The following is a 26,039-nucleotide window of genomic DNA, read 5'->3' as shown; positions in this document are numbered from 1 at the left end:
ATCAGATAAGGATGACATACACAACTCTGTGGAACAACAATTAAGAAGGGAATTAAAGAGCAGAATGGGGGAACATAACACATATGGAGTTTGCTGGTCTCCCATCGAGTGCCTCCCCAGGTGGCGGATAGGGGAATGCTCACCAGATATGGCGGGTACTGGGCACATAAAATACCTGGGGTGGACCAAAACTAGCAATTGCTGCCTTGTAGTATGATTTTGGCTTATCAAAGGCTAAAGGAAGAAAACCTTGAGTAAAAATTACCTGGTCCTCCGAGTTGGGGGTTGTGCAGTGGGCCAGCTCCTCACTCCCATAAAAACATAAAAATGCTAAAAAACCTAATAATATGCCTCGGAAAAATTGGAACTTCGGATGACGAACTGGCGATGAGAAACGGGAAACTATGTTTGGATGCTGGATTGTGCAATGTATTTCCACTAAAATAAATTTACTACCTGCAGAACTTGACATGTTCAACATGAATGTTGTTGCACTCTCTGAAACAAAGAAGAAGGGACAAGGAGAAGAAGAACTGGATAATTATGTACATATCTGGAGTGGGGTATCAAAAGCAGAAAGAGCCAAAGCAGGAGTCTCCATTATGATAAAGAAATCATGGAAAAAAAGAATCACAAATTGGACATTCATCAATCAACATATTATAACTGTTGAAATGACATTATTTGCAAGGATCTGAGGATGAATCTAAACGTTACACATACATGTATATTAAAAATTATTTACCAAGGAAAGTCACAAAACAGCAGTATGTTTGAGAAGTTATTTCACTGAGGGAACCAGTTTCAGCTACTCATTAATGCCATCTGTTGTCAAGTGTTTGAAGTAAACACTCCAAAAATGAACTCAAAGAATCCAGATATTGATGGCTCCAGTTATGCAAGTATAGATATAAATATCTGGTTGTCTATATATGGAGTGCATCGGGGCCTGAAGATGGCATTAATGAGATGCTGAAACTGGTTGTCTAAATAAAATAACTTTTCAACACGTATGGTTGTTTGGCGATTTTCCCAGGTAAATATTTGACCAGCTGCTGTCTCATATCCTCAATGGATAGACACAGATTGCAAATTATGGTTTGAGAATTGTTGTACAGCCTACAATGAACCCTGAAAGAGGAAATTCCTTAATGTGTCTTTCTTATCTAGGTGTCATTATGCACTATACATTTAAATTCTAAAGAAAGGGCAATACAAATCTTGCAGAAACTGAAATGCCTCCCTCGCAAAGCATAATGAAGTTTGTGTGTTCAAAGTGGATGTAGTCTGACCAGTTCAGTTTGCTATCAGTACATACTAGTAGATGTTTTTGTAGTGCCCCTTCTTCTCCTGTTGCCTGCTGATCATTCAGTTTTATTACTCTTCTACACTTTTACCATTTATCCGAAACTGAAAAAAACTGGTTTTACTGAGGTTGACAGAAAGTCTGTTTTACTGAGTACAGTGACATCAACAGAAAATATGGTACCTTTACAATAGTCTGTACAAAGAGGTAGGTAATTTAGGAATTTTATTGATTCTATTATATATTTTTTTGTGATAATTTCAAGAAACTAACTCATGCATTTATGTTAAAGAGCAGTTAGTGTGAGCTCGTCCATTATATTTTGAGACATTTAAAGACAAAATTTTCACTTTAATTTCTTCAATGAATACATCATGTATTAGAATACTGCTGCTGTTAATAGGTATGCTTTGTTAATAGGTATTCTTAGCGATCAACATAGTATTCACTAATTCTAATGGAGTATGGAACATCAGATATGCTCGTATCATTTGGTATATAACGATTACGAAGGCTGTCGATGACTAGATCTCTGCTGTAATGTCTCCATCTTCTATTTTCAACAAAGCTGTGAAAAACCTGCTGTGTGGATGGCAATCGCCGGTCCACGAAACGTTTTATACGTACCCACAAATTTGCTTTGTTATTCTGCATAATCCAATATCTGGGGCAAAGAAGACACTCAACAGGTGTTAAAGCAATAATCCTACGATCTGTCAGATTTTCACCTGAAACAATTTTCAGTACAAAATGTTTTGTTCGTTGCAAAAATTTAAAAAGAGAACACAACAGATTACAGAAAAGATTACTAGATACTGTCAATATGAAATTTAACATCTTCACAGACATATTTCGGCAGCACTTCAAATCTTTTTTTCTCCCCCAGTAAACAAATGGAAGCAAAATTAAATGGAAGTAGGGATGAGAGATGGACAACATTCAGGATCCTGAATCAGGAAGTGAAAGCTACACTTAATCTAGACAGACTGGAATCAAGAGTTGAAAATCTATTAGCACCAGTATTCTAATGTTTTTAAGTCTGTGATAAAAAGGAAAACAAATGGACTATGTACAAAAAATAAAGAATGCAATAAAAAGAATCTAGAGCATTAATAAACAAAAAACAGTGAGATCTGCAATTTATTTGCATCAAACAAAGATTAACATAATGCAGTTTCAGATGATTAATAATGGCCTGGTGGTGTGATAGACAGAAATTAATTGTCATGTGTTAAGCAATACAGCTGATGAAAACTTCCTGGAGAATAAGCTGAATAATAAGCTAAAATGGATTCAACATGTAGTAAAAGTATCAAGAATTTCAGTTAACATCTTTTGTAGCTGAAAACATCTTTCATCATGCTGACTTGTAGACTACTACGTTGTTTTCCACAATTTCTATCATTGATATCTCGTGGAACCATCTTCTGAGGCAATGTAACTAAGTACAGTGAATAACTCAATGTCTTGCAGAAGCTCCTTTTAAGATTCTGGAACTGTTACACTCGGGTGTCTATTCATTTACTCCTTAATATGGCATTAACTAAGCGAAACACTTTTTTAGCCTCATTTCACAAATATTATTATTATTGTTGGACCTAGGTTTTAGGTTATAAGCTCATTTTCTAGTATATAGCTGATTAATATGATAAAGGGAAGTCCTTGGCGGAATATAAATAATGGAAGGAGTAAAAGTAACAAACCACCCTGTCTGATGCCTGTTTGAGGCCAAACTTGCAACAATTTGATTTCATGAACTGTTAAAGATACTGAAACAAGGTTTTCAACATATCAGAATACACAGAAAGGTGAATAATTATGTTGCATGTGTAATGCACTTTACACTTGTATCAACTAAGATACTGAAACACTTATGTGGAGTGATAGCCTTTTTACTGCATCCAGAAGCTCCTGAAAAGACAAGTGCAGCCATATAAAGCTTTTTGATGTTGGCAATGTAACTTTTTGCAAAAAATATCTGAGAAATAACTCAAAAATAAAAGTTGGGGCAGCTGGAATCAGCTAATTCAGTCAAGCATCATGCAGTGAGGCTCTCGTGCCTCGTTCCACTATCTTATCAAGCATTTGGCTGTTTACTTTCTTCCACATAAGCTGCTCACTTAAATATGAGTATGTACGCATATTTAATTGTTTTACTAAGTCTTCACTGATATGCTAGAAGTTAGTATAAAGTTCCAGTTACGACAACCATAGCTGACCACTATATCTTTGTCATGTAAAGTAGGGCCAAGAGAAATTATATTTAATTAGTAGTTTAAGCCAGTAAGTTGCTTACTAAAGGACCTCATGCAGATACCAGTTATTTTCCTGTAGGACCTTCTGACTGATGTCTTTCAGGCAAATTCAGCTACAGTATATTTAGAGGGCCTGATGATGAGGAAGTGTATCACTGAAACTGGTTGCCAATAAATTGATAATGAAGTTACAGCCAATGGCAGTGCTGAAAATTGTAATACACGAGTCAGTGCTCACGATCACACCGTTAACACCATTCAAACTGTTCCTTCAACAAATCTTCGGAGTACTGGCAAATCTACATCTCATGTTTTGACTTGCATTGTTGTGCAAATAACATTTCCAGTGAGCAGCAACGTGATTTACAATTGTCTTCTAGTAGCTGTTTATACAAAGCGCTGTGGGAATTCCAACCACTCTCAGACCATAGAGATTTGTCTTTCAATGACTTCTGAGCTCTCTATCCGTTTACTATGGTCATATGATGCACCCTGTTGCAACTAAGCTCCAGTTTAATCAGTGTCATAAACAGAAAAGTCAGTTGAATGCAGCTTAGGTATCCAACTTGTAGGATCTTGCATGCAAGTGCAATTTCACATGTCAGAAGTGTAAAGTTTCATATTCAGAATCTTTGATTCAAGATGTGATTGTGTGCCTTGTGCTGGCAGGGAGATTGCAGCTAAAACTTTGGCCACCGTGCCACCAATACTGATGCGAAATGGTTTGAGCCTCACCTAATTAACAGGAAACAAAGGGTGTTGCGAAATACCTGCAGGGTAAGCAATCAGTCTTCATCTGGCTGGGAATTAATTACATATGTTGTTCCTTGAGGTTCCATTTGGGTCTGCTGCTTTTCCTTGTGTACATTAATGACCTCTTGTCCATTAACTGCCAGATGCTAAGTTTGTTTTATATGAAGATGATACAAACATTACAATAAATGGCAAGTCAAGTACAGATTTAGAAATGCCTGCCAATCAAATTTTCACTGACATTAATAAATGGTTTAAAGCTAATTCACTGTCATTAAACTTTGAAAAGACCCACTACATAAAGCACTCTGTCTTCAGGCCACGAGTGGCCTACTGGGACCATCCGACTGCCGTGTCATCCTCAGTGGAGGATGTGGATAGGAGGGGCGTGGGGTCAGCACACTGCTCTCCCGGTCGTTATGATGGTATTCTTGACCGAAGCCGCTACTATTCAGTCGAGTAGCTCCTCAATTGGCACCACGAGGCTGGATGGTCACCCATCCAAGTGACGACCACACCCGACAGCACTTAACTTCGGTGACCTCACGGGAACCGGTGTAACCACTGCGGCAAGGCCATTGCAATTCAGAATCAGTAAGAGATTTCCTTCTGGCATATATGTAACATATGAAGACATGCAGATTGAAGAGGTTGACAATGTTAAATTTCTGGGATTACAGCTGACAATAAATTCAATTGGGAAGGGCATACCACATAATTGCTGAAGCGCCTAAACAAATCTGTATTTGCTGTGAGAATGATGTCAGATGTAGGAGATATAAATATAAAAAAATGCCTCTGCCTACTTTCATTCTATTAAGTCATATGGAATCATATTCTGTGGTAACTCATCAAACTGAGCAAAAGTTTTTTTGCATGCCAAAGTGTGTAGTAAGTCTAATTTGAGATGAAAATTCAAGAACATCATGTGGAAACCTGTTCAAGGAACTTTCGATATTCTAACAACTGCTTCTCAGTATATTTATTTCTGAATGAAATTTGTTGCAAGTAATATTTCCAACCAATATCTCAATACATAGCATCAATAATGGGAATAAGAACAATCTACACAAAGATCTAAAATCTTTTGCCTTGGTCCCAAAAGGGACCCATTATTAAGGAATGTACATTTTCAATAAACTGCCAACAACCGTTAAAAATTTGTTTCAGACAAAGCACAGTTACACAGAGCTTGAAAGACTTTTTGATAGGCAAATCCTTCTACTCTGTAGATGAATATCTTAACAGGGACTGTTAGACCAGCTTAAGCAAAAATGTCAGTTATACTTCAGTTGTGAAAGCAACTGTCAAGATTAGGTAGTTTGTGTATGATATATTTATTAAAAGTGCATAACTATGTTTCATTCTGACAGTGTATCAATTCTGTAAATACAAGCAGTTCCAGTTTACTATAACATATTGACACATTTTGACAATCTCCTGACAAATGATCAGGATAGAGAGTATTATATTTAAATGTTTTACGTTTTTTATGTTATACTGTCTGACTTGTTCCATACCCACGGGAATTATCTCATTTTTGGGTCTATGGAACAAGAACTGAACCTAATCTCTAATCTACTCTAATCCAAGTCTGATCTCCTAGTCTTGATGGGATGCTTAAAATTACTAAATATTTCAGGATTTCTTTGGCAGCTCAGCATGCTTCTATGAATGACATTCAGTTTTTCCAAGTTGTTGGTTGCTTTCTCAAACAATGGTCAACTGATGATTCCAACTCATCACTCTTTAATTCTGCCTCTACGACTCATCATAGTATACAGGTGTCCACATCACTGGCATCTCAGTATCAGATGACCTTTTATTTGATGTTAGTTGGGTACACCCTCTCTCCTTGGTGCTGTGACATACAACATGCATGTCAATGAAACTTCAGTCCTGTCCTGACTATGATAGCAGATATAACAGAAACTGATGTCTGCACTGTGTAGCAGACAGCTGTGTATATGGCAAGTGCAGTCATCTGGTCTTTGAGTGGCTCACCGATCACATGATCAGCTGCAGTACGAAGACAATACTGTGGTCCACATAGTAATGGCTGTGGGGAATGTGGGTTCAAAGCTCCCTTTAGACTTGACACTACTTGATCCGTCCACGGACGCCAGTGCTGCTGAGTCTTTTATCAACAAGGACACATATCATCAGCTCAGTTAGCCTCTGCACAGCAAGCCCAGTGACAGGTCCTATTGTACTGCTGCAAGACCATTCTTCTACCCGGAGAACTGTCACTGCGGCTAAGTAAAAAAACATTGAACATGTACTAACCTAAGTGATGCACTCCCCAACTGCTACTAACATTTTTGGCTTAGACTCTTTTAACAGTTTTGGGTTCACAGAGGACCAAGTTAATTTAGCATCAACCACAGCTCCCTTTCCTGATCTTTATGCCCTGCACACATCCTATAAGGAGATTTTCGAACCAACACTCAGTTGTATACAGAGCTTTCAACTAAGTCTTGCGAACCTTGTACACTTCCATTTGCAGATGGTGAGGCTGTTCAGAACAGCTTCAGAACCAAGGCAATGCCAATGGTGATCATTAAAAAACCAAACAGGTTTTTGCACATCTGTGGTGATTTTAAGTCCACAATAAATTCCGAATTTAATGTTGATTTTTATCTTCTGCCTCACCCAGAAGAGTTGTTGACTAAACTAGCCAGTAGCTACTATTATTTGAGGACAGATTTAAAGGATGCATGTCTTCAAGTGCTGCTTGGTGATGCATCACATCAGTTGCTAGTTTTAAATATGCTGTTTGGATTATACCTGTACAGTTGCTTACCATTGTGGATTGCAAGTGTATCTGTCATTTTCCAAAAGCATTTGTAATTGTTGATTCAAGGTATTCCACATCGTTTTGATTATTTGGATGATATTTTTGTGACAGGGTTGAATCCCTGTTTAAACAGCCCCAGCAAAATGGTTGATTTTTCAGTTAGAAAGGCAAAGTCTCTTGTCTCCAGTGTTATGATGGCCTCAAGGCTGCTCCATTTCTTATGCCATGTATACCAGACCTGCCATTGACACTAATGATGGACGCACCCCAGTATGGCACATTGGAGATTTTGTCACACAAGTTACCCAGATTTATGAAGTCAAGAATTTTCATATATATCTGCATGGCAGCAAGTTTCATCTGTCGACTGAATCTTGACTTACATGTCTGGGCATCAGTCTAAGCTTCCAGATAAGATGGGCAGCATCTGCAGTGCTGGACATTCTTTTTAAGCAGACAACATTAGAAAATCTGTTTTTATCCCACTGCCCAATACCTCAATACAGACACCCTGTATCACCTCCCTCTTGACTGCAACATGGGATTTAGTTGCTCAGAAACTGTTTGTTTTGCATTGGATCAACAGCTGCAGACTACATTGGACAAATTGTCACTGATGGCACGTGAGGTTGCCTTGGCATCATCCCATGTCCCAATCTTGCACAAGATTTGTCACCAGTACAGAAGCAGTGGCTGGAACATGTTTCCCACCAGGCCACTTTGGTTTCAAGCAATTATTTTGCACTGTGCTACTTGCTCAATGCCACAAAGTGCATCTTAGCTTTGGCCACATTATACTGGGGGCTGTTGGACATATGAGTAATTCTGCTCTCAACTTCTTCATGCATCACACTGGAGAATGAAGGCCTTGGCCAGGCATCAGTGCCAATGTTGAATGTGTGAACCACTCCTACTCCATGAATCAAATGTCCCTAGCTAAACACTTTTCACCATGGTCCCACTCTGGTCATCCTTGGGAGTGCATCCACATCAATTTTACACAGTTGTTTCAGGAAGCTAAATGATTTCTAGTGGAGAATGACCTCTCCAACTTTCTGTTCATGGTGCACTCACCACTCTCCACCACACCTACAACCATTTGTGTCCTTGAGAGGATGTTTGTCACTTAGTGGCATCTAGTAACCTGGTGTCACGTAAGAGTCCCCAATTTACATCAATTAAGTTTCAAGCCCTTCTTCACCACAATGGTATCAACACCTGACCAATGCTCCCTTTCAACCCACCTTGAGTCTGGAGTCTGAACGAAAGGTCCACATTTATAAAACTCAAACAGGGAAGGCCTTGCTATCATCATCAACCGAGAATGCCTTGCACAGCTTCCTCACAGTGTACAGGTCCACCCACATCAACGATGTCAGTTTAGCCAAAATTCTGCACATGCACAGGCATCACGTGCAACATGCCCATCCTGCATGCAAGCCCAAAAACACATGGGGCACCTGTGTCTGGGCGCACGAGGCTAGTGTCCATGGTAGGCTGAAGGGGTCATCATATGCAACAGGCACTGTCAGATATTTGACATTGCAGCTGGGAACGTTTACCTGACCTGCCATAACAACCCGGTCCCTTTGTGATCATAGTCGCAATCAGTGTCCCTGACTCCGACCCATGGACAGGACAGAAGGGTTACCACCAGCTGGGTCTCTTGCCCTCTTTCCATATACCTCCTGCAGTGGGTATGGGCCTCTGCTCCTGTATTCCTACTTGTCCACAGATGGGTGATAGATCACAGTTTAAGAATCTATGGAAATGGGACCGCTCCCTCTGTCCCAACTGTCTGTCATCCCAATGGCACTGGAGCAGTCTCTCTTTGTGGGCATGCTGCCACACCTGCATGTTTCATCCGGGCCTCAAACCTAGTCTGGCAAGATCCATTGGGAGAGATCCTCCAACCTCCCACCCCTGGCAGCACTAACATTACCTGCATCATTTTCAGCCCTAAGTGCCAATTTTTGGGGGTGAAAGAGTTAATACCCCCACCAGTGGACACAATTGATGGCTGATCAGGAGCATTGCTGTTAGCTATGGTTAGATGCCACCACCAGGTCTCATGGGTGAGGCTAATAGCAGCATGGCACTAGGCGAATGGGTAAGGCTCAGTCTTCTTTGGTACACTCCATGAGCTCAGTTAAATCTCATCTACCAGCTCTTCAGATATTGACCTCACTTTGGACATTGCCTTTGTGGCTTATGTTCTTGGTGTTTATACAGTGATCCACTCATGAAAACCTTGGCTTTCTTCACAGATTACAAATGAACACTTTAAATTGGTAGGACCGGCCATTAAAGAAAAATACCATGTACTGGTGACAGCTAGGATTCCATTGCAGCTGCTCATTCAGTCCAGACTAATTAAGTGGTGTATACCTTTGAAACACTGCAGCAGTTTCTCAGGCTGATCCTAGTCTGGCAGAATCATTTTATTTTATTGCTTGTGTATTGATGACAAGTTGTGTGCCACTACCTTTTTATGACATTCTGTTAAATGGATTACAGTACCCACCACATGATCTCTCAATTGTGTCTTTTTTTAGAATTCTTTGAATTTCTGCTTCTGCTGCTGCTCTCTTCACCAACGGTATTTGATGTGGCTCTGTGCAAAATAATGCACATTCTGTAACTTGGAATTTCCATGCACATCCATGCATTTTTCATATTTCCTTGTAAAATACAGGTCAATTTCTTTTCAAATCTTGCATCAATTTGCAATGTTGCACCTCAGACAATTCAGCAAGCTTTCCCATCTTCTGGTCAACTAGATCAAGTATATTAACTTCTCTAGTGGCATCAAGCTCGTCATGATTATCTTCTTTCCTTCCCATATTATCTATGACACTTATCTCTCTCATTTCATCCACTGATTTCAACTCTCTACATGCAGAAATCTCTTCATCTTTTTCTACAGTTCCATTATTCTTTGCCATCCTTGATAAGCAGCTTTCCTTTACTATAATCCAGTGAAGCAAGCAAACTCCAAGCACAAAACTGACACACAACACTTGGACAGTTAATATGTTCTTCTCAGATTCCCTCTATCCCTCTAAAATCTCATTAAAGCTTGCCCCTTTATCAGTTTACTCTCATTCTCTACAGCACTAACAATGTGGACTTCGGTTGGAATGCCTTCAATATTTTTTAACTGATCACATAATACAGCTGAGACCACACTGTCCTCACTGCCTTTGTCTCTCAAAATATCTAACTATATTCTATATATCTCAGTCTCTAAAATAGGTACTGATGCTTCAGCATGTATGATTTTGTTTTCATGCAATAGATCTTGCCTTATGTCCCTGTGATCTTTAAATTTCTTGATTAATATCGGTAATGACCTGCTTCCAGTGTTCATACCCAATTGCGTCACATTAGAAACTTCCTTCAGTTGTCCAATTCTTGTTGTAGAGGCATGTGTTCTCCATTTGTAGTGACTAGTTTGGTGACTTTCTCATACAACTCATAAATTCATGGCAATCATTTCGCAAGTACTGTTCTTGTGCAGGTTGATCTCCTGAATACCTTGCTTCTTCAACTTTTCTGTGACTATCACAAACACTGCATGTCAGGGAGTCATCAAAATTTTGCCACATATACTCCCCTTGATAATCAACATTATTTTGTACCTCATGGTTACAGAAATCACCTAGGTCTCCTTTTCTCGAATCAAAGCTGCACTCTCCATTCTGTCTTCTGCCCTCTTCCTTTCTCCAGCTTTCCTCTTCCACCATCAGTTCTATCTTGTCCAGCATTAAATATAATTCCTCCACATTTTGGTCTGGCAGCAGTGAAATTTTTCCATGCACTGCCAATGACAAGCTTTGAATCAAAATCTCCATCAGTCTTTCCTCACTAATTGGATCATCCATATACGCTTTCTTGTCCCAATTTTTTCTATACAATTTATCATTATTACATATTGATGTGAGTAAATGGCAAAAGTCAAGAGTGAAAATTTCACTGAACGTTATTTATTTTGTAATCAATACTACTTCAGGAACTTATCTTCCAATTGTTCACAGATATTGTTTTTTGTGATCACGCTGCTGCCACAGGCATGCATTTCTCATTGCAAAAAGCCAACCAAAAAACTTATTGTCTCTTGTTCATCCCAATTTACCAGATACAAGTCTCTAAACTGTTTTATAAAAGGCAACTGTAACGACTGAAATTTATGCACACTTATATAATTATCACTCACAGTACTGGTGGTGGTAACAATAACATCTTTCCGTTTAGCTTCAAACCTTGGCACAGTGTCTCTTTTCCCTTCCAAATTCGGCAGTTACACTCTGTTCAGACTCTACACTCCAATGATAGTGTTAATTAATGATTCTTTGTTTACTTAGCAGACACTTTGTTTCTGTGATTTCACTGTCTTGTTTCTTAATCTGCATGGATAAATTTGTCATTTTTTATTTGCACCAGATTTTGTGTTCCACAGATTCCTCTTTTAATGCTTGAACATCATTCTCAATATTTATTTATTGTTACATTCTCTCTAAATTCTCTGTTACTACTCTTAAGAACTTTCATAGGTGAAATCCTGACATTTTTTCACTTTTTGGAATTACATCACTTCGTTCACAAAGACTTTGGATCAAATTTGTGACAGCAGTATTCAAATTTCAGGTTGGAACTGTGGTAACTGTTTTTAGTAATCTGCAAATTTGCTTATATCATTGTTATCCATTGTCAGTTAAGAATGACTCATGGGTGTCAAGGTTTGCACTGCTTTGTGGTCACTTATTACACTGTCATTTCCTATTCCTGAGGCACTTCCCCATTCAGAACTTATTAAAATGTTTTCTGTTACATGTTTTTGTTGACTTTGCCTTGCCATTACACTGTTTGTCTCCATTATTAACAGGAATATTTTTAATTGCAAAAATGACTGTCCTCATCACTTTTCTTAGTTCATCTCTAATTAACGTCATCCTACTTTTTACTTTAGATGCAGCTATTCAAATGCTGACACACAACCATTCATAGCAAGGTGCCAGGGCCCAGGGACATATCGCCACACTGCAACAGCTCCCTTATCTTTCCAAATATATTGATCCCATTTAAAGGGTACCACAGCATGATGACTTGTATTACCCATCATTTGAATTTTAAGGACTCATCAATTGATCTACAAGAGAAACGCTATGATACAATTAGACTTTTTATTTTTATTAACACTTTTTGTCCCACAGTTCCCTTATGTGGCACTAAATAACTGCTTAAGAGCAAAATAAATTTTGAATATATAGGAGTACACTACAGAGAGTGACTCTAACATTGAAGCAAGAGAGTACCAGATCAGGACAACAGTTGCAAAAGTTCACATATGAGAAAGTAAATAAGTGACCAGTCACTGCAACTCAGTCCTGAGGAAACAGTCAATGTATTAGGTTATTGTGAAAATTGTCAACTTAAACGTGATTTGTTAAAAGTGGTAAATTAACAAGAAAGAATAACACTCATTAACGAAGATGCACTTAACAGTTCAGTATCTCAGAAATGAATTGGACTTACTGCAAATAATTGTAGAGGAACACTCACCACCTATGTTAGTAATGACTAAATAGGGCCTAAAATCTAGTGAAATAATGTATTATATATTAGAAAATGCCATAAAGATGGTGGTGCGAAATTTATATTATTAAATATACAGCAGTTAAAAAAAATTTTTTTTTTCTTCAACACCACACCAAAGAGGGATGACAGTTGTTGTCCTTCACAGTAATGATCTTTTGTTAGCTAAGCATAAAATAATAAGGGTATATTGCCCACCAAATGATGTAATGTGCCTTATGGATAGACTTAAAAGTGTAATTGGTCAGACTTTTCCTAATGGCCTTGCTACATTTGGTGACTGTAACACATATGCAAATTTAAATAGTATAGTAAGCTTGAAGGTTACTGATGTTTTAAGCTCATGTAATGTTTTAAATTTCAAGATACTACAGTAATGTATTCATGTCCACTAGAATAGATTATGCTAAAATTGACAGAAATGTTATATAGGTAAGGTAAACTGCAGTAGCTTAAATTTTCATTATTCTGATCACTTTTGTCAGGTGATATGAGTACACAAATTAAGCTTTGTCTAAAATAGTAAAAGTTGTTCTGCAGTAACAAACTATGAATAGATCAAATATTCATGGTTTTAAACACAAACTTGCACAGAAGTGGGATTCTGTGCACCAACTCTGTTGATACATTGTGACTAGTTGCCCTGTCAGATGAATCCAGAAGGTAATTAAAGAATGCCAAAATGGATGTAATCCTAGACTGAAACTCCCAACTAGTCTGATTAGGCTCAGGCAAAGTATACATCACCTAAACATGTTTTATAAATCAACTAATCTGCAGGTATTTAAGGAAGAATACAACCACACAAAGAAAACTTTCAAAACTTAAATTGCTTCTCTCCTCCCACCTGTAGCCTGCTACCGCTTTCCTTCCCCACTCCACTTCAGACTGCTGCTTTCATTCAGTGCAACAGTTGCATTCTACACAAAGACAGTAGTCATGTGGGCATCAGGTAAGCTTCCTTGTGTGAATATATATGTGTCTTTTCCTTTGTGAAGAGGGCTTTGGCCAAAAAAACCAATGTGTAATGAGTCAAGTGTGTTTTTTTGTTGTTCCTGCCTACAGACTCAACATGTCATCTTTACAGTGGACAGCAATCTAATGTTTTCATAATGTTGTTGATATTCTGTACTTGACTTTGCAATGTTTGTTTTTATTACAAATTATTTCATGTGCACAGCTACTTTTATACCTCTGTGAAGTTCAATAAGTACTGTTACCGTAATTAATGGTTTAATTACTTCTCTTCAGGATATATTTACAGAGGAAGAGATGTGCTGTGTGTCACTTCACTTGATTAAACTGTGAAACTGGAACTGGCCATCAACTATGTAATTCATTTCTTGTTCTGTTGATCTCATTTGGCACTACCAGTTATAGCACCAGTTCCCAGAATACCATTTCAGGACAGTACAATACAAGGCACTTCAGGTTTTAACAAAACTGAGTGCAACATCTAACAACAGGTAAGGGGACCATCTCAGAACCCAAAAAAATTAACACAAAAACAGTCAGCTTAGGACATGATGGTAACATTTTCAAAAATCCAAATCCTATATGTAACATTTTAAAAACTGTCACTACTTCTATTTACCAACCAATACATACTATAGATGCACAGGTCAAGGCCCCATATCACCATATTCATTGTACAACATATGAAACTGTGGAGGTTATTGAGCAGGAAGAATGCAAGGTAATACACATGATAAAGAAAGAATTTTCATCTGATGGGATAGCATATCCAATGCAATTACTAAGGTGTAGCTAAAGGGAATCTCTAAACCGCTTACCTACCTGATTAACGGCAGCATTAGAGAAAATATGTATCAAACTATTCTAAAAAACAGTGTTGTGAAATTAGTGTGTAAAAATGGAAGCAGGAAGATATCTCCACTTCAGCTTAACCCTTTCCGCTTCAATGTCGAGTGCCATTCGCTCCGATGTTTTCCGCTACGATGTCGAACCTCATTCGACATGACTTTTCGAAGCTCTCAGATATATTTTGAGTCTACTAGGCATTACTGCTGCAGTGTGCTGCCATCTAGGAGAACTAGTGTTAACTCGGTGTTGAACAGTCAAAGATTGTAATTATTATGTTCAAGTCCACGCACTCGAAATGGCTAGTTCTTCACATACAGTCCTTTCTGAGGAAGAGATTTTAGATCTTTTAGAGCAATTTCTAAGTGAAAACAAGAGTGAAAATGATTTTGATTATGATAGTGATTCATTTCAAAACAATTCTAGTGACAATGACAAAGAAAACAGTGACAATGTGCATGTTTCTAGTGATGCAGCAGAGGATTCATGGCGAATGTGGAGCGACACTGACACTGACTTCACAGATCTTCCATTTGATGAATCAAAGTGTGGTTTTATAAGAGAAAGTAGTTCTGTTCCATCATCGCCCATCGGATTCTTTCAATTAATTTTTACAGATAACCTATTTCAACAAATAGCAGATGAAACGAATAGGTATGCTACATCAAAAATACGTAAAGTGACACCACTTCCACAACATTCTGCATGGTGGAACTGGAGAAATGTTACCATGGAAGAAATGAAACACTTCCATGGTGTGCTACTGAATATGGCATTACAGAAGTGGAAGAACTTGCAGGACTTTTTTTCAAGAGAATGGTTACAATCACCCAACTTCTTTCCAGACTGTTTTAGTCGCCGACGATTTATGCAAATTTTCTGGGCACTTCATGTTTCTAATCTGACGAGTGCTGCACATGTCAACAGTCAGGTTCAGTCACATCTGAATAAAGTGACAAATGTACTGAATTACTTGTCTGGCACGTTTCTCGAAATTTATCGACCATATCAGTATTTAGCTGCTGATGAATCTACAGTATCGTTCAAGGGTCATGTATTATTAAAAATGTACAATCCTCAAAAACCAACAAAATGGGGACTCAGAGTTTATGTAATTTCAGATTCATCAAATGGTTACATTTGCAGTTTGATACCCTATTTTGGTGCTGTAACAACTGAGTCATTGATTTGTCCACGCTTGAATTTTTCTGAGAGAATAGTTCTTCAGCTGCTAGCTAATATCAGAAATGCTACAGGGCAATCAGGGTATCGTTTGTACACTGACCGTTTTTATACAAGTGTTGCATTAGCTGATGAGCTGTTGAAACAGAACATGCATCTCACAGGAACGATTCAGGCCAATCGCAAAAACCTTCCAGCTGCAATCAAGAAAGGAGCTCTGTGTCTAAGGAAGCATGAAATAAAATGCCTCCGCAACAACAAAATGATGGTTCTGGCATGGCAAGATAAACGAACAGTTCTCATGCTTTCTACAAAAGCCAATAACTCAGTGTCACTTATAGAAAGGAGAAGCAGAAAGGAAAGGGAAGAAATAAAGAAACCAAATGTCATTATTGATTATACTTCAAAGATGGGTGGAGTTGATCAATCTGACCATTTTATTTCCAGTTACAGTTTTCTAATGAAAAGTCTCAAGTGGTGGCGAAAACTATACTTCTGGCTGTTGGAGGTAGGACTTGTAAACAGCTATTTACTATACAAGAACCACTGTGAGAAAAACAAGTTGACAATACCGTCTCACAAAGCATTCCGTAAAAGTGTTATAAGAGGATTAGTTGCCGAAGAAGGAACTCAAGGACAGAAATGAGGACGTCATTCAACTTCTGATGATGAGGAACGCTTGAATGGGAAGTTGCACATTATCAACAAGCTTCCTGGGAACAAGCATAAGGATTGTGCAGTGTGTTCAGACAGAAAAAAGAAATGTGGCAGGCATGAAATTGTGTATTACTAGGAAACACGCGCACGAAACCCAGCTCTCCACCCTGAAGAGTGTTTCAAAAATACCACACAATGGAAAGTTTTGTACTGTTAAAGCTTACGTAAATATATGAAGGAAAGCACATGTTTTGTTTTAATGTATACCCCAATTGTTGGCCAATGGCCACATTGTTTCCACAAAGAGATCCGCGCAAATCTCTGCGGTGCACTGCCGCCCAGGCGGCGGCAATTTAAATAAGAGCGCGCGGAGCTGCCCTGTTTCTGCCTTACGGAGTGCAAAGGGTTAATGCCTTTTTCACAAAATATACACTGTTTATAAATTCTCAGTACAGCTTTAGAAAAGCACTATCACAGCAATTTCACAGAGCATGTAGACAGCACAAATATCTTCAGAATGGCAGAAGCTTTCGACACAGCAAATCATAGCTTACTTCTCAGAAAACTGACATCACACTGAATTTGCACAATTACTAACCTGATTGCTGACTGTTGTTCCTCAATAGCTCCTTAACTCTGTAGTCTCATGCTGAAAACTGTCTGTATTTGTAACCAAACTGAGCAATAACAGCTGCTTTAAGGTTCACTTATTTGCACATTTACTCTGATTAAATCCCATTTGAATGATGACCAGCTTTTAACATTTCCTCATGTAACTAGCATTTTACTGGTAAGAAATTTGTTAACTCCAATCTGATCAGTCTGTGGCAACTCCTTCCATGGCCTCCACCTGTAGCAACAGATGACGGCCCCCCACCACCCTCACTGCCTACTTCCTCCGGAGGAAGAACTTAGATGCCCATGTTATCCAGATGTCACACATGCTGAACCATTGCTTGAGCAGTCTCTTGTTCTACTCTGATGAGGCAACACCTCCCGACCGTGTTCTCGGGAGCTCGCCCACACAACGCCACGTGGCTTGTTAGTCATCTGCAGCACTTTGCCAGGGTATGTGTGAACAGCCAAATTCTTACCCCACGTTCAGTGTCAGTCATCTGTCATGGTTCACTAAACAAGAGAAGTGCTACCACATTTCTCCGCACTGCCTTCCCCAGCTGCGCACCCTTGAACTGCTTCCATTGACTCTGGGTTTACAAAGCCTGATACCGGATGCCTGTTTCATCCTCCCAGTAACAGCACCTGCAATACTGCATGCAGTGTGATACAAATAGTGATGTGAAGTGCAGTGCAGTGTGCACCAGGAGTACCAGGTGGGCTATTACCATCCCATCCCTGGCTGTTTCGGCATCCCTTTGCCTCGAAGCATGCCACTGAAGTGGGTTATTTCATCTTGCCAAATGACACCAAACAATGGCTGTAAGCATTTCATGGCCTCCCCTGTCCAGAGAGTCCGCCCTGAATGATGTCCCTCCTTCATTAAGAAGTAGTAACTCATTAAATCTTACTGTGGTTATTAGCTTTTAGGAATATTATATCAGAAAAAGCTCACACAGCTCTTCCAACACACACTGTTATTTATTGTTATCTTCCTTAATTAGCTCACCACTTAGGTATGTATGCCCGTTAGGGGTATGGAAAGGAACCTAGATTGTTCCTTCATGGTGACGACTTCCAAACCAACACACTCAGTCTCATTACCGAAACACACTAGTCTTCCTTTATCATTATTCCAATTAGCCCACCCCATGTGTTACAAAATCAGTTCCCATTCGACTGATGAGACACAACCTGCCCACACCTACACCTGTCCCTTGCCTTCTCCACCCCTCCTGCACCCCTCCACTCATGCCATCCCTCCACACACACCATCACTCCTCTCCCACACCCCTTCACGCATGACCCCCTTTTGCACACACTGCCACTCCCTTTCCGCACCCCTCCCCATGCCTCTCTGTGTGTGTCATCATCCCGCATGCACCACCATGCCCCTCTGCACCTCAACAGCAGCTGACAGCCATATGCCAAAACAAGCCTCAGTTTTATTGTGTAATGTACTGAACACTACTTCGTGCAATAACACATGGTGAAGATTGTATTGCTTGGTCAACATTGTGTGTGTCCTGCCTACCTTCTTCTGTGCAATATTGCTTGCCAGCACCACCCCACATATCGTGACAAACTGCTCACACTGTTAAGTCACAATGTTGGTACCACACATTCCCACCCCTACGGTGGTCACACCTGGCGGGCTCTCAAGCCAGAAGCCCTCATTACCCCTCCCACCCCAGCACTTACAAGCACTTCGAAGGTGTGAGAACTCCAGAAGGAACTGTCAGCACTACAGAACTGCTTGTCACAGCTGACCAACAGGGTAGCGCACCCAGCACAAGTCGACTCTGCAGACCCTCCTCCCAATTGTGCATGCTCACTTGCCCCCCTTCAACCCACAAGACCCACCTTTGTGGTTTGCTTCCACTGAGGCAGTTTTTGCAGGTTGCTCTATCACAAGCAATGCAACATAATTCGGTACGATTGTCAGCCATGTTGATCCGACCACCTCTGCCGAAGTCCAGGATGTTATTTCAGACCCATCCCTCTCCGGCAGCTACACTAAATTAAAAGAATGCATCATATCTGGCTCCACACTCTTGGAGCTGCAACTGGCAAGTAATTTGTTATTATCTAAGCAGTATGATGACATATGCCCCTTGCTGTTGCTAGATCACATCCAAGCACAATATAACGATATTGGCTGATATACTTTTCAAAACTCTGATCTCCTCCACCACCACGGCTGCAGCACAAAATGCCAGTTACCACCGAGGGCTCTGGCCGACTATTCATCCACCTCTCCGCAAGCCACCACACGCATGATGTTACTCACACGACCGGCAGCTAATGACCCTCCACCCAGCATGCGGGGCCCCAACCTCTACCAGATTCTCCCACTTACCAACAGCATCACCTGCCAACACCTCACGCACCTGCCACTAGGTGTTGATTGCCCCACCCAAGCAATGCCGGCCATGTGAAAACAACATGGTGTCATTATGGCAACTATGATTACAAAAGTTAATAAATCAGTTAAGAAGGCTAGGAGAGTGTTTCTGTTAGATAGAGCATATAAGCAGTTATTAACATTTCACTTAGACAGTGAATTAGCATCATTTAGTTCCAGTAAGATGGATGTAGAGAAATTATGGGCAAAGTTTAAGCAGATTGTAAATCATAGTCTGGAGAGTTATATGCCAAGTAAGTGGCTAAAGGATGGGAAAGATCCACCATGGTTTAATAATGAAATCTGGCAGGTGCGGAGGAAGTAGATACTGTTGCACTCTCAGTTCAAAAGGGAATGCATAAATGACAACAAGAGATGGTTAGTAGAGATTCTGCGCAAAAAACATATTACTACCACTGTCACACCTTAGAAAAAGATCTAGCCCTGTGTAAAATCACTAAGCAGGTCTAAGGCTTCCATTCAGTCCCTTGTTGACCAGTCTGGTGTGGCAGTTGAAGATGAAGTTTTAAATTTCACATTCAAGAAATCGTTCACACCGTGGAATCATACAAAGATACCATGATTTGACCATCACACAGACTCCCATATGGATGACACAGTAAAAAGCATACTGGGCACAGAGAAACAACTGAAAGATTTAAAAGCAAATAAATTTCACAAAGCAGTAAATTTTACAAAGAGTACTCTATAGTATTGGCCCCTTACCTAGCTGCCGGCCGGTGTGGCCGTGCGGTTCTAGGCGCTTCAGTTTGGAACTGCGTGACCGCTACGGTCGCAGGTTCAAATCCTGTCTCGGGCATGGCTGTGTGTGATGTTCTTAGGTTAGTTAGGTTTCAGTAGTTCTAAGTTCTAGGGGACTGATGACCTCAGATGTTGAGTCCCATAGTACTCTGAGCCATTTGAACCAACCCTTACCTAGCTTGCCCAGCACAAAGTCCCAAGTGACTGGAAAAAAGCACAGGTGGCTCCTGTATATAAGAAAGGTAAAAGAATGGACCCATAAAACTACAGACCAATATCCCTAACTTTTGTTTGCTGCATAATCCTTTAATATAGTCTCAGTTCAAACATAATAAATTTTCTTGAGACTGAGAAGCTTATGTCCATGAATCAGTATCGTTTTAGAAAGCATCACTCATGTGAAACCCTGCTTGCCCTTTTATCACATGATATACTATGATCTGTGGATGAAGGACAACAAGCAGACTCCCTATTTCTATCTTTCTGTAAAGCATTGGTCATGGTGCTCCATTGCAAGCTGTTAATAAAGGAATGGGCATATGGAACACGTTCACAGATATGTGAGTGGCTCGAGAAGACTTCTTGAATAATAGAACACAGTATGTTATCCTCCATGGTGAGTGTTCATCAGAGACAAAGGTATTTGTCAGGAGTGACCCAGGGAAGTGTGCTTCTATATACATAAATGATTTGGCTGACAGGGTGGGTATCAATTTGCGGGTGTTTGCCAATGATGCTATGATGTACAGTAAAGTGTCGAAGTTGAGTGACTGTAGGAAGATACAAGAGAGCTCAAGACAAAATTTCCAGTTGGTGTGATTAATGGCAGCTTGCCCCAAATGTGTAAAAATGTATGTTACTGCAGATGAGTAAGAAGATCAAACCTGCAATGTTCAGATACAACATTACTAGTGTCCTGCTTGACACAGTCAAGTAATTTAAATACCTGGGCATAGCGCTGAAAAGGGATATGAGGTGGAATGAGCATGTGAGAACTGTAGTAGGGAAAGTGAATGGTCAACTTCAGTTCATTGGGAGGATTTTAGAAAAGAGTGGTTCACCTGTAAAGGAGACAACATATAGGACACTGGTACTACCTATTCTTGAGTACTGGTCGAATGTTTGGGATACATACCAGGTCAGATTGAAGGAAGACATTGAAGCAGTTCAGAGGCGATAGGATCGAACAACAAAAAAGTGTTAACGGAAATGATTCGGGGACTCAAATGGGAATCCCTGGAGGGAAGGTGACATTCTTTTTGAGAAAAACTACTGAGAAAATTTAGAAAACCTGCATTTAAGCTGACTGCCGAACGATTGTACTGTTGCCAACATACATTGTGCATGAGGACCACAAAGATAATATATGATAAATTAGGACACATACAGAGACATACAGACAGTTGTTTTCCCTTGCCCTCTTTGAGAGTGGAACAGGGAAGGAAATGACAAGTAGTCATACAGGATACTCTCCGCCATGCACCGTTCGGTAGCTTGTGGATCATCTATGTAGAGGCAGTTGTAGATGTGGAACTACCCCCACCAGCATGGTTCTAACCATCCTCCTGATACCCAAAACCACTATGAAGCAGGCACAGCTTGATGGTAGCACCAAATGTTTGGCAAAAATGTGACCAATTGCAGACCTCCATTGCTCCTGGTCCCAAAACCCGGCATCCACCAGCTGTAGGCACGACCAATCGTTGTACCATTTCGTAGTATGTATTCATACGGTACTTGAATTATGCTAGTCCTCCTGTCCACTACCTCATTGACACTGGCTCTGACTTACTCATATACTCACACCAACTGCTGCTAAATCCCAGCCCCCCTCTCCCTCCCTCACCACCACCACCAACAACTCAGCCATACTTATTTCTGGGGTGTATACCTGTTCGCTCAATCTAGGCTTCCAGCGTGAACTTCCATGGACCTTCATGGTTGTGGACATTACCAACCCACCTGTGGATGCGGACTTCCTCACTATTACAGCCTGCAGGCCTATATAATGAAGCAGGATTCAGTTGAAGACATCTCTGTCCACTGCACCTCCCACCCTGCCACGTGTTTTGCCATGAAACAGCTGGCAGTTTCAGGCCCATATGCTCAGCTTCTTGCAGAATTCCCACTCCTCATCCAGCCACCCAGCATCCCCTGGAATATTCAGCATGACACTATTCATTACATCGCCACTACACCTGCCCCCCCCCCCCCCCCCCAGCCCAGTTTTCTACTATCTCTGTCCCCTCCTCCCTCAAAAGTGCAAAATCACACAAAAAGAGTTTGAAGAGCTGTTCGCTGCCAGCATACTTTGTCCTTTCAAAATTCCCTGGGCTTCAGCTCTTCACTCACCTCTGAGAAGGATGGTTCCTGATGCCCTTGTGGCAAATACCACAAAGTCAATGCCCACACCATCACTGACCACCATCCTAACCCACTCTTCTCACCTACAGTGATGTCATATCAGGAGCTACTATCTTCAGTAAGACAGATTGAACTAAAGACTACACACATATCCCAGTCGCCAAAGAGGACATTGCTCAAACAGCCATAATCGGTGATTTTTGGACAACATCCTCCAGGGTGGACCAGGATGTTTTGCCTACCTATATGATACACTCATCTACTCCAGGGACCCTACCACACACCACCAGCACCCACATGAAAATTTTTCCCACCTACAGAATGCTGGAGTGATCCCCAACATGGAAAACTGCTTTTTTGGGGCAAGCAAGGTTGAATTCCTCAGAAACCTAGTCTCTGCTGCTGGCTCCCGCCCCTCCAAGAGACAGTAGAGGCAGTATTGGATTTTCCACGCCCTATCACTGTCAAAGGCCTCCAGCATTTTATCGGCAGGGTCAACTTTTTCCATCGCCATCTTAAGGATGCCACTGCCACTCAAGAGCCCATTACTACAGCTCTCTGTGGTGATAAAACAAAGACAAAAAGCTGGTCCTTGGACACAGGCCATAATCGAGAGCTTTGAAAAAACAAAACAGGACCTTGACAACGTGGCCATTTTGGCCCACCCTAACCCTAGTGTCCCCACACAATAGCGGTGGTCGTGAGTGAGATGGTTATCAGGGCCATACTGCAACAATTGGTCAACAATGTCTGGCAACTGCTTGTCTTCTTTTCATCCAAGCTCTCTGATGCACAACACCGCTGGAGCATGGTATCACCGTAAGCTGCTCACAGTCCACAAAGTCATCCACTTTTTCCTATTTTCATTTGAGGGACACTTCTTTATGATCTTCACAGACCACCACCCCCTCGCCTCTGGTTTTTGCAGGAAAGACATAGGTCAGATCTCATTTCAACAGTTTAGGCTACAGGAGTATATCACACAATTCATTACTGATGTACAGTGTGTTGCTGGCATCGATAACATTGTGGAAGATTTTCTTATCCCCTCCTGTGTCATCACCCAAACCTTTGACTACAATGCCCTGGCAGGTGCTCAAGAGGAGGACCTGGACTTAGCCCACATGCTTCAGAATGTGGACTCTGGCCTCAACCTCAGCTACGATCCATCCAATATGAGTGCAGCACTGGGCCCAGTACTATATTCCATGCCATTGCGCCAAGGTCGAACGGCACGTTCACTCCCCTGCAGATGCCTTTCCCTCCCCCCACCTACCCGCACAACACCGGTTCATGCACACGTTCACCTCAACATTATTGTTGGCCTACTACCCTCCTCAAATAGATATCAATATCTGCTGACAATTACTGACATTTACTAGCTGGTCAGAGGCCACACCTTACCTCTGAAATTTCCGCTGAAACTGTGGCTGCAGCCTTTGTTCAGACCTGAGTGTCCAGCTCTGGATGCCCACGTGACATCACTACAGATCCCAGGTTCCAGTTCACTTCAGCCCTCTTCTGATCACAGACAGCCACCTAGGGCTCCAATTTCCACAATACCACCAGCTACAACCCTGCACCTAATGGCACGGTGGAGCAGTTCCACTGCACTCTTAAAGCCGCCTTCACATGTTATTCTTCCGAATGGTCTGCTGCCCTATCCCTGGTACTTCTAGGCCTGCAGATCACTCACAAAACTGACATGGGAACTTCTACCACTGATTTGGTATGTGGACAGCCACTCGTCATTCCTTGTTATTTTTTGGAAGTGATCCCGCCCCTCCTGACAGTACCATCCCAGGTTTTGTGCACCAGTTCCAGAGCTTCATGGCTCAGCTGCAACCAACACCTCCGCAACATCATGGTGAGCACTGTACCTTCATCCACCGTGACCTCAAAGCATGCACATGTCATGCTTCCGGTGGATGCATACCAGCCACCACTCTGCCCTCAGTATTCAGGCCCACACTTGGTGTTAGGCTCAAGCCAGCCTACAGCTTAGAGCCCCTCCAGCCTATGAGCACAGCACCATCAAGGTGGAGGCAAGCCTATAGCCATTCCCAGTCACAGCACCATCAACACTGTGCCTGATACAGTGCAGGCCAACAATTTCTCATATACTGTTCCCAACATGCCACCAGCAGATGCCGTGTCTGACACACCATCAGCCGACACCGCCTATGGTCCACTGCCAACCGACTAGTTGACTGACAAACCCCCACTGCCTGAGACCCTGATGTCACCACCACACTACTGTGCACATCAGGATGGCAGCTGGTGGGCATCTGAGGTGTTTTTACTAGATGTAAAATGATAAATGCCAGGATTCGTGGAAAAGATGGGCTTTATTCCCAAGAACTGGGATACAACATTCATAAAAACTGGCTACAGCCGTGGAGTGAACCACACATGGTACAGAAAGAGCATTTCGCCCTTAATAGGAAGGAGTGGCTGACATGTCAGAGGGTAAGGAAGCCGGCAGGAAAGGGAGCGACATGCTGTTGCGGCCACTACCTCACCAACCCTCTCACATACCTCATGCGATGGCACCTGGTCCTCCCATTGGCAGGTTTGAGGTAGAAAGTTGGCATCTCTCAGTCTGCAATACTGTGGTGACGTCCTTAGCGTAATCACATGGGAGCCAGCCACAAGTGCTGCAAAGTAGTTTACGTAACAGCTCACATCACTGCCTGAGGCTAAGTTAATATGATGGAAGTACAATATAATAATAATTTTACCATTTTTACCTGTTACCATGTACACTACCTTTTTCACAGCCTCCAGCCAATGCAGACAGCACCTCGACCCCATCGGTGGTCGCCTCTCCCAACAAGATGTCAGCACCACTATACTAGCACCTGCACCACTGTAGCAGTGACACTATTTCACATGCTCCCAGCCCACACACAGGATTTGCCCATGCTCCTCCTCTCACCAGAAATCGCAGCAGGAGCATGAGCACAGCAGTGACAACCTGTGCCTGACTCCCAGCAAGCATAAACTGTCAGCCTCAAACACTCCTCTGGACAGCTGGTACATCTGTTTTCCTCTCAAAAGGGGGAAACTGCGGATGACTGGATGACTCCTTCCATTGCCTCCCACCTGCAGTAGCAGAGGACGGGCTACACAGACTGGAAACCAACCCCCCCCCCCCCCCCCCACACACACACACACACACAACACTCTCACTGGCCACTTCCGCCAGAGGGAGAGTTTAGACGGCCATGCTTTCCACATGTCATGCATGCCGAACTGTCGCTTGAGCAGTCTCTTGTTTTGTTCTGATGAAGCAACACCAACTGGCCATGCTGTTGACAACTCACCCATGCAATGCCACATGGCTTACATCATTGTCTGCCGCATTTTGCCAGGGTATGTATGAAGAGCAGAACTGTTGTCCACATTCAGTGTCAGTGTTGTGTCGCGGTTCATTTAACAAGAGGAGTGCTACCACATTTTTCTAAGCCGCTATCCCGAGCTGCATTCCCTCAAGGTGCTTCCATTGACTATGGGTGTACGAAGCCC

At 41.5% G+C, this 26,039-nt stretch overlaps 1 protein-coding gene across 1 annotated transcript in view; it reads right to left on the bottom strand.

Annotated features, from left to right (window-relative positions):
- Positions 1–1,732: 1,732 nt before the first annotated feature.
- The window catches only part of LOC126199668 (cAMP-dependent protein kinase type I-alpha regulatory subunit-like), a 226,049-nt gene continuing 201,742 nt past the window's right edge, over positions 1,733–26,039 (bottom strand). Inside the window, exon 7 of the mRNA XM_049936596.1 lies at positions 1,733–2,034. Coding sequence (XP_049792553.1) covers positions 1,733–2,034 — 302 coding nt within the window. The remainder of the gene's footprint in view (positions 2,035–26,039) is intronic.

This window comes from Schistocerca nitens, chromosome 8 (genome assembly GCF_023898315.1).
Source record: "Schistocerca nitens isolate TAMUIC-IGC-003100 chromosome 8, iqSchNite1.1, whole genome shotgun sequence".
In the NCBI taxonomy this organism is placed as follows: domain Eukaryota; kingdom Metazoa; phylum Arthropoda; class Insecta; order Orthoptera; family Acrididae; genus Schistocerca; species Schistocerca nitens.
This window is presented reverse-complemented; position numbering and strand designations above follow the sequence as displayed.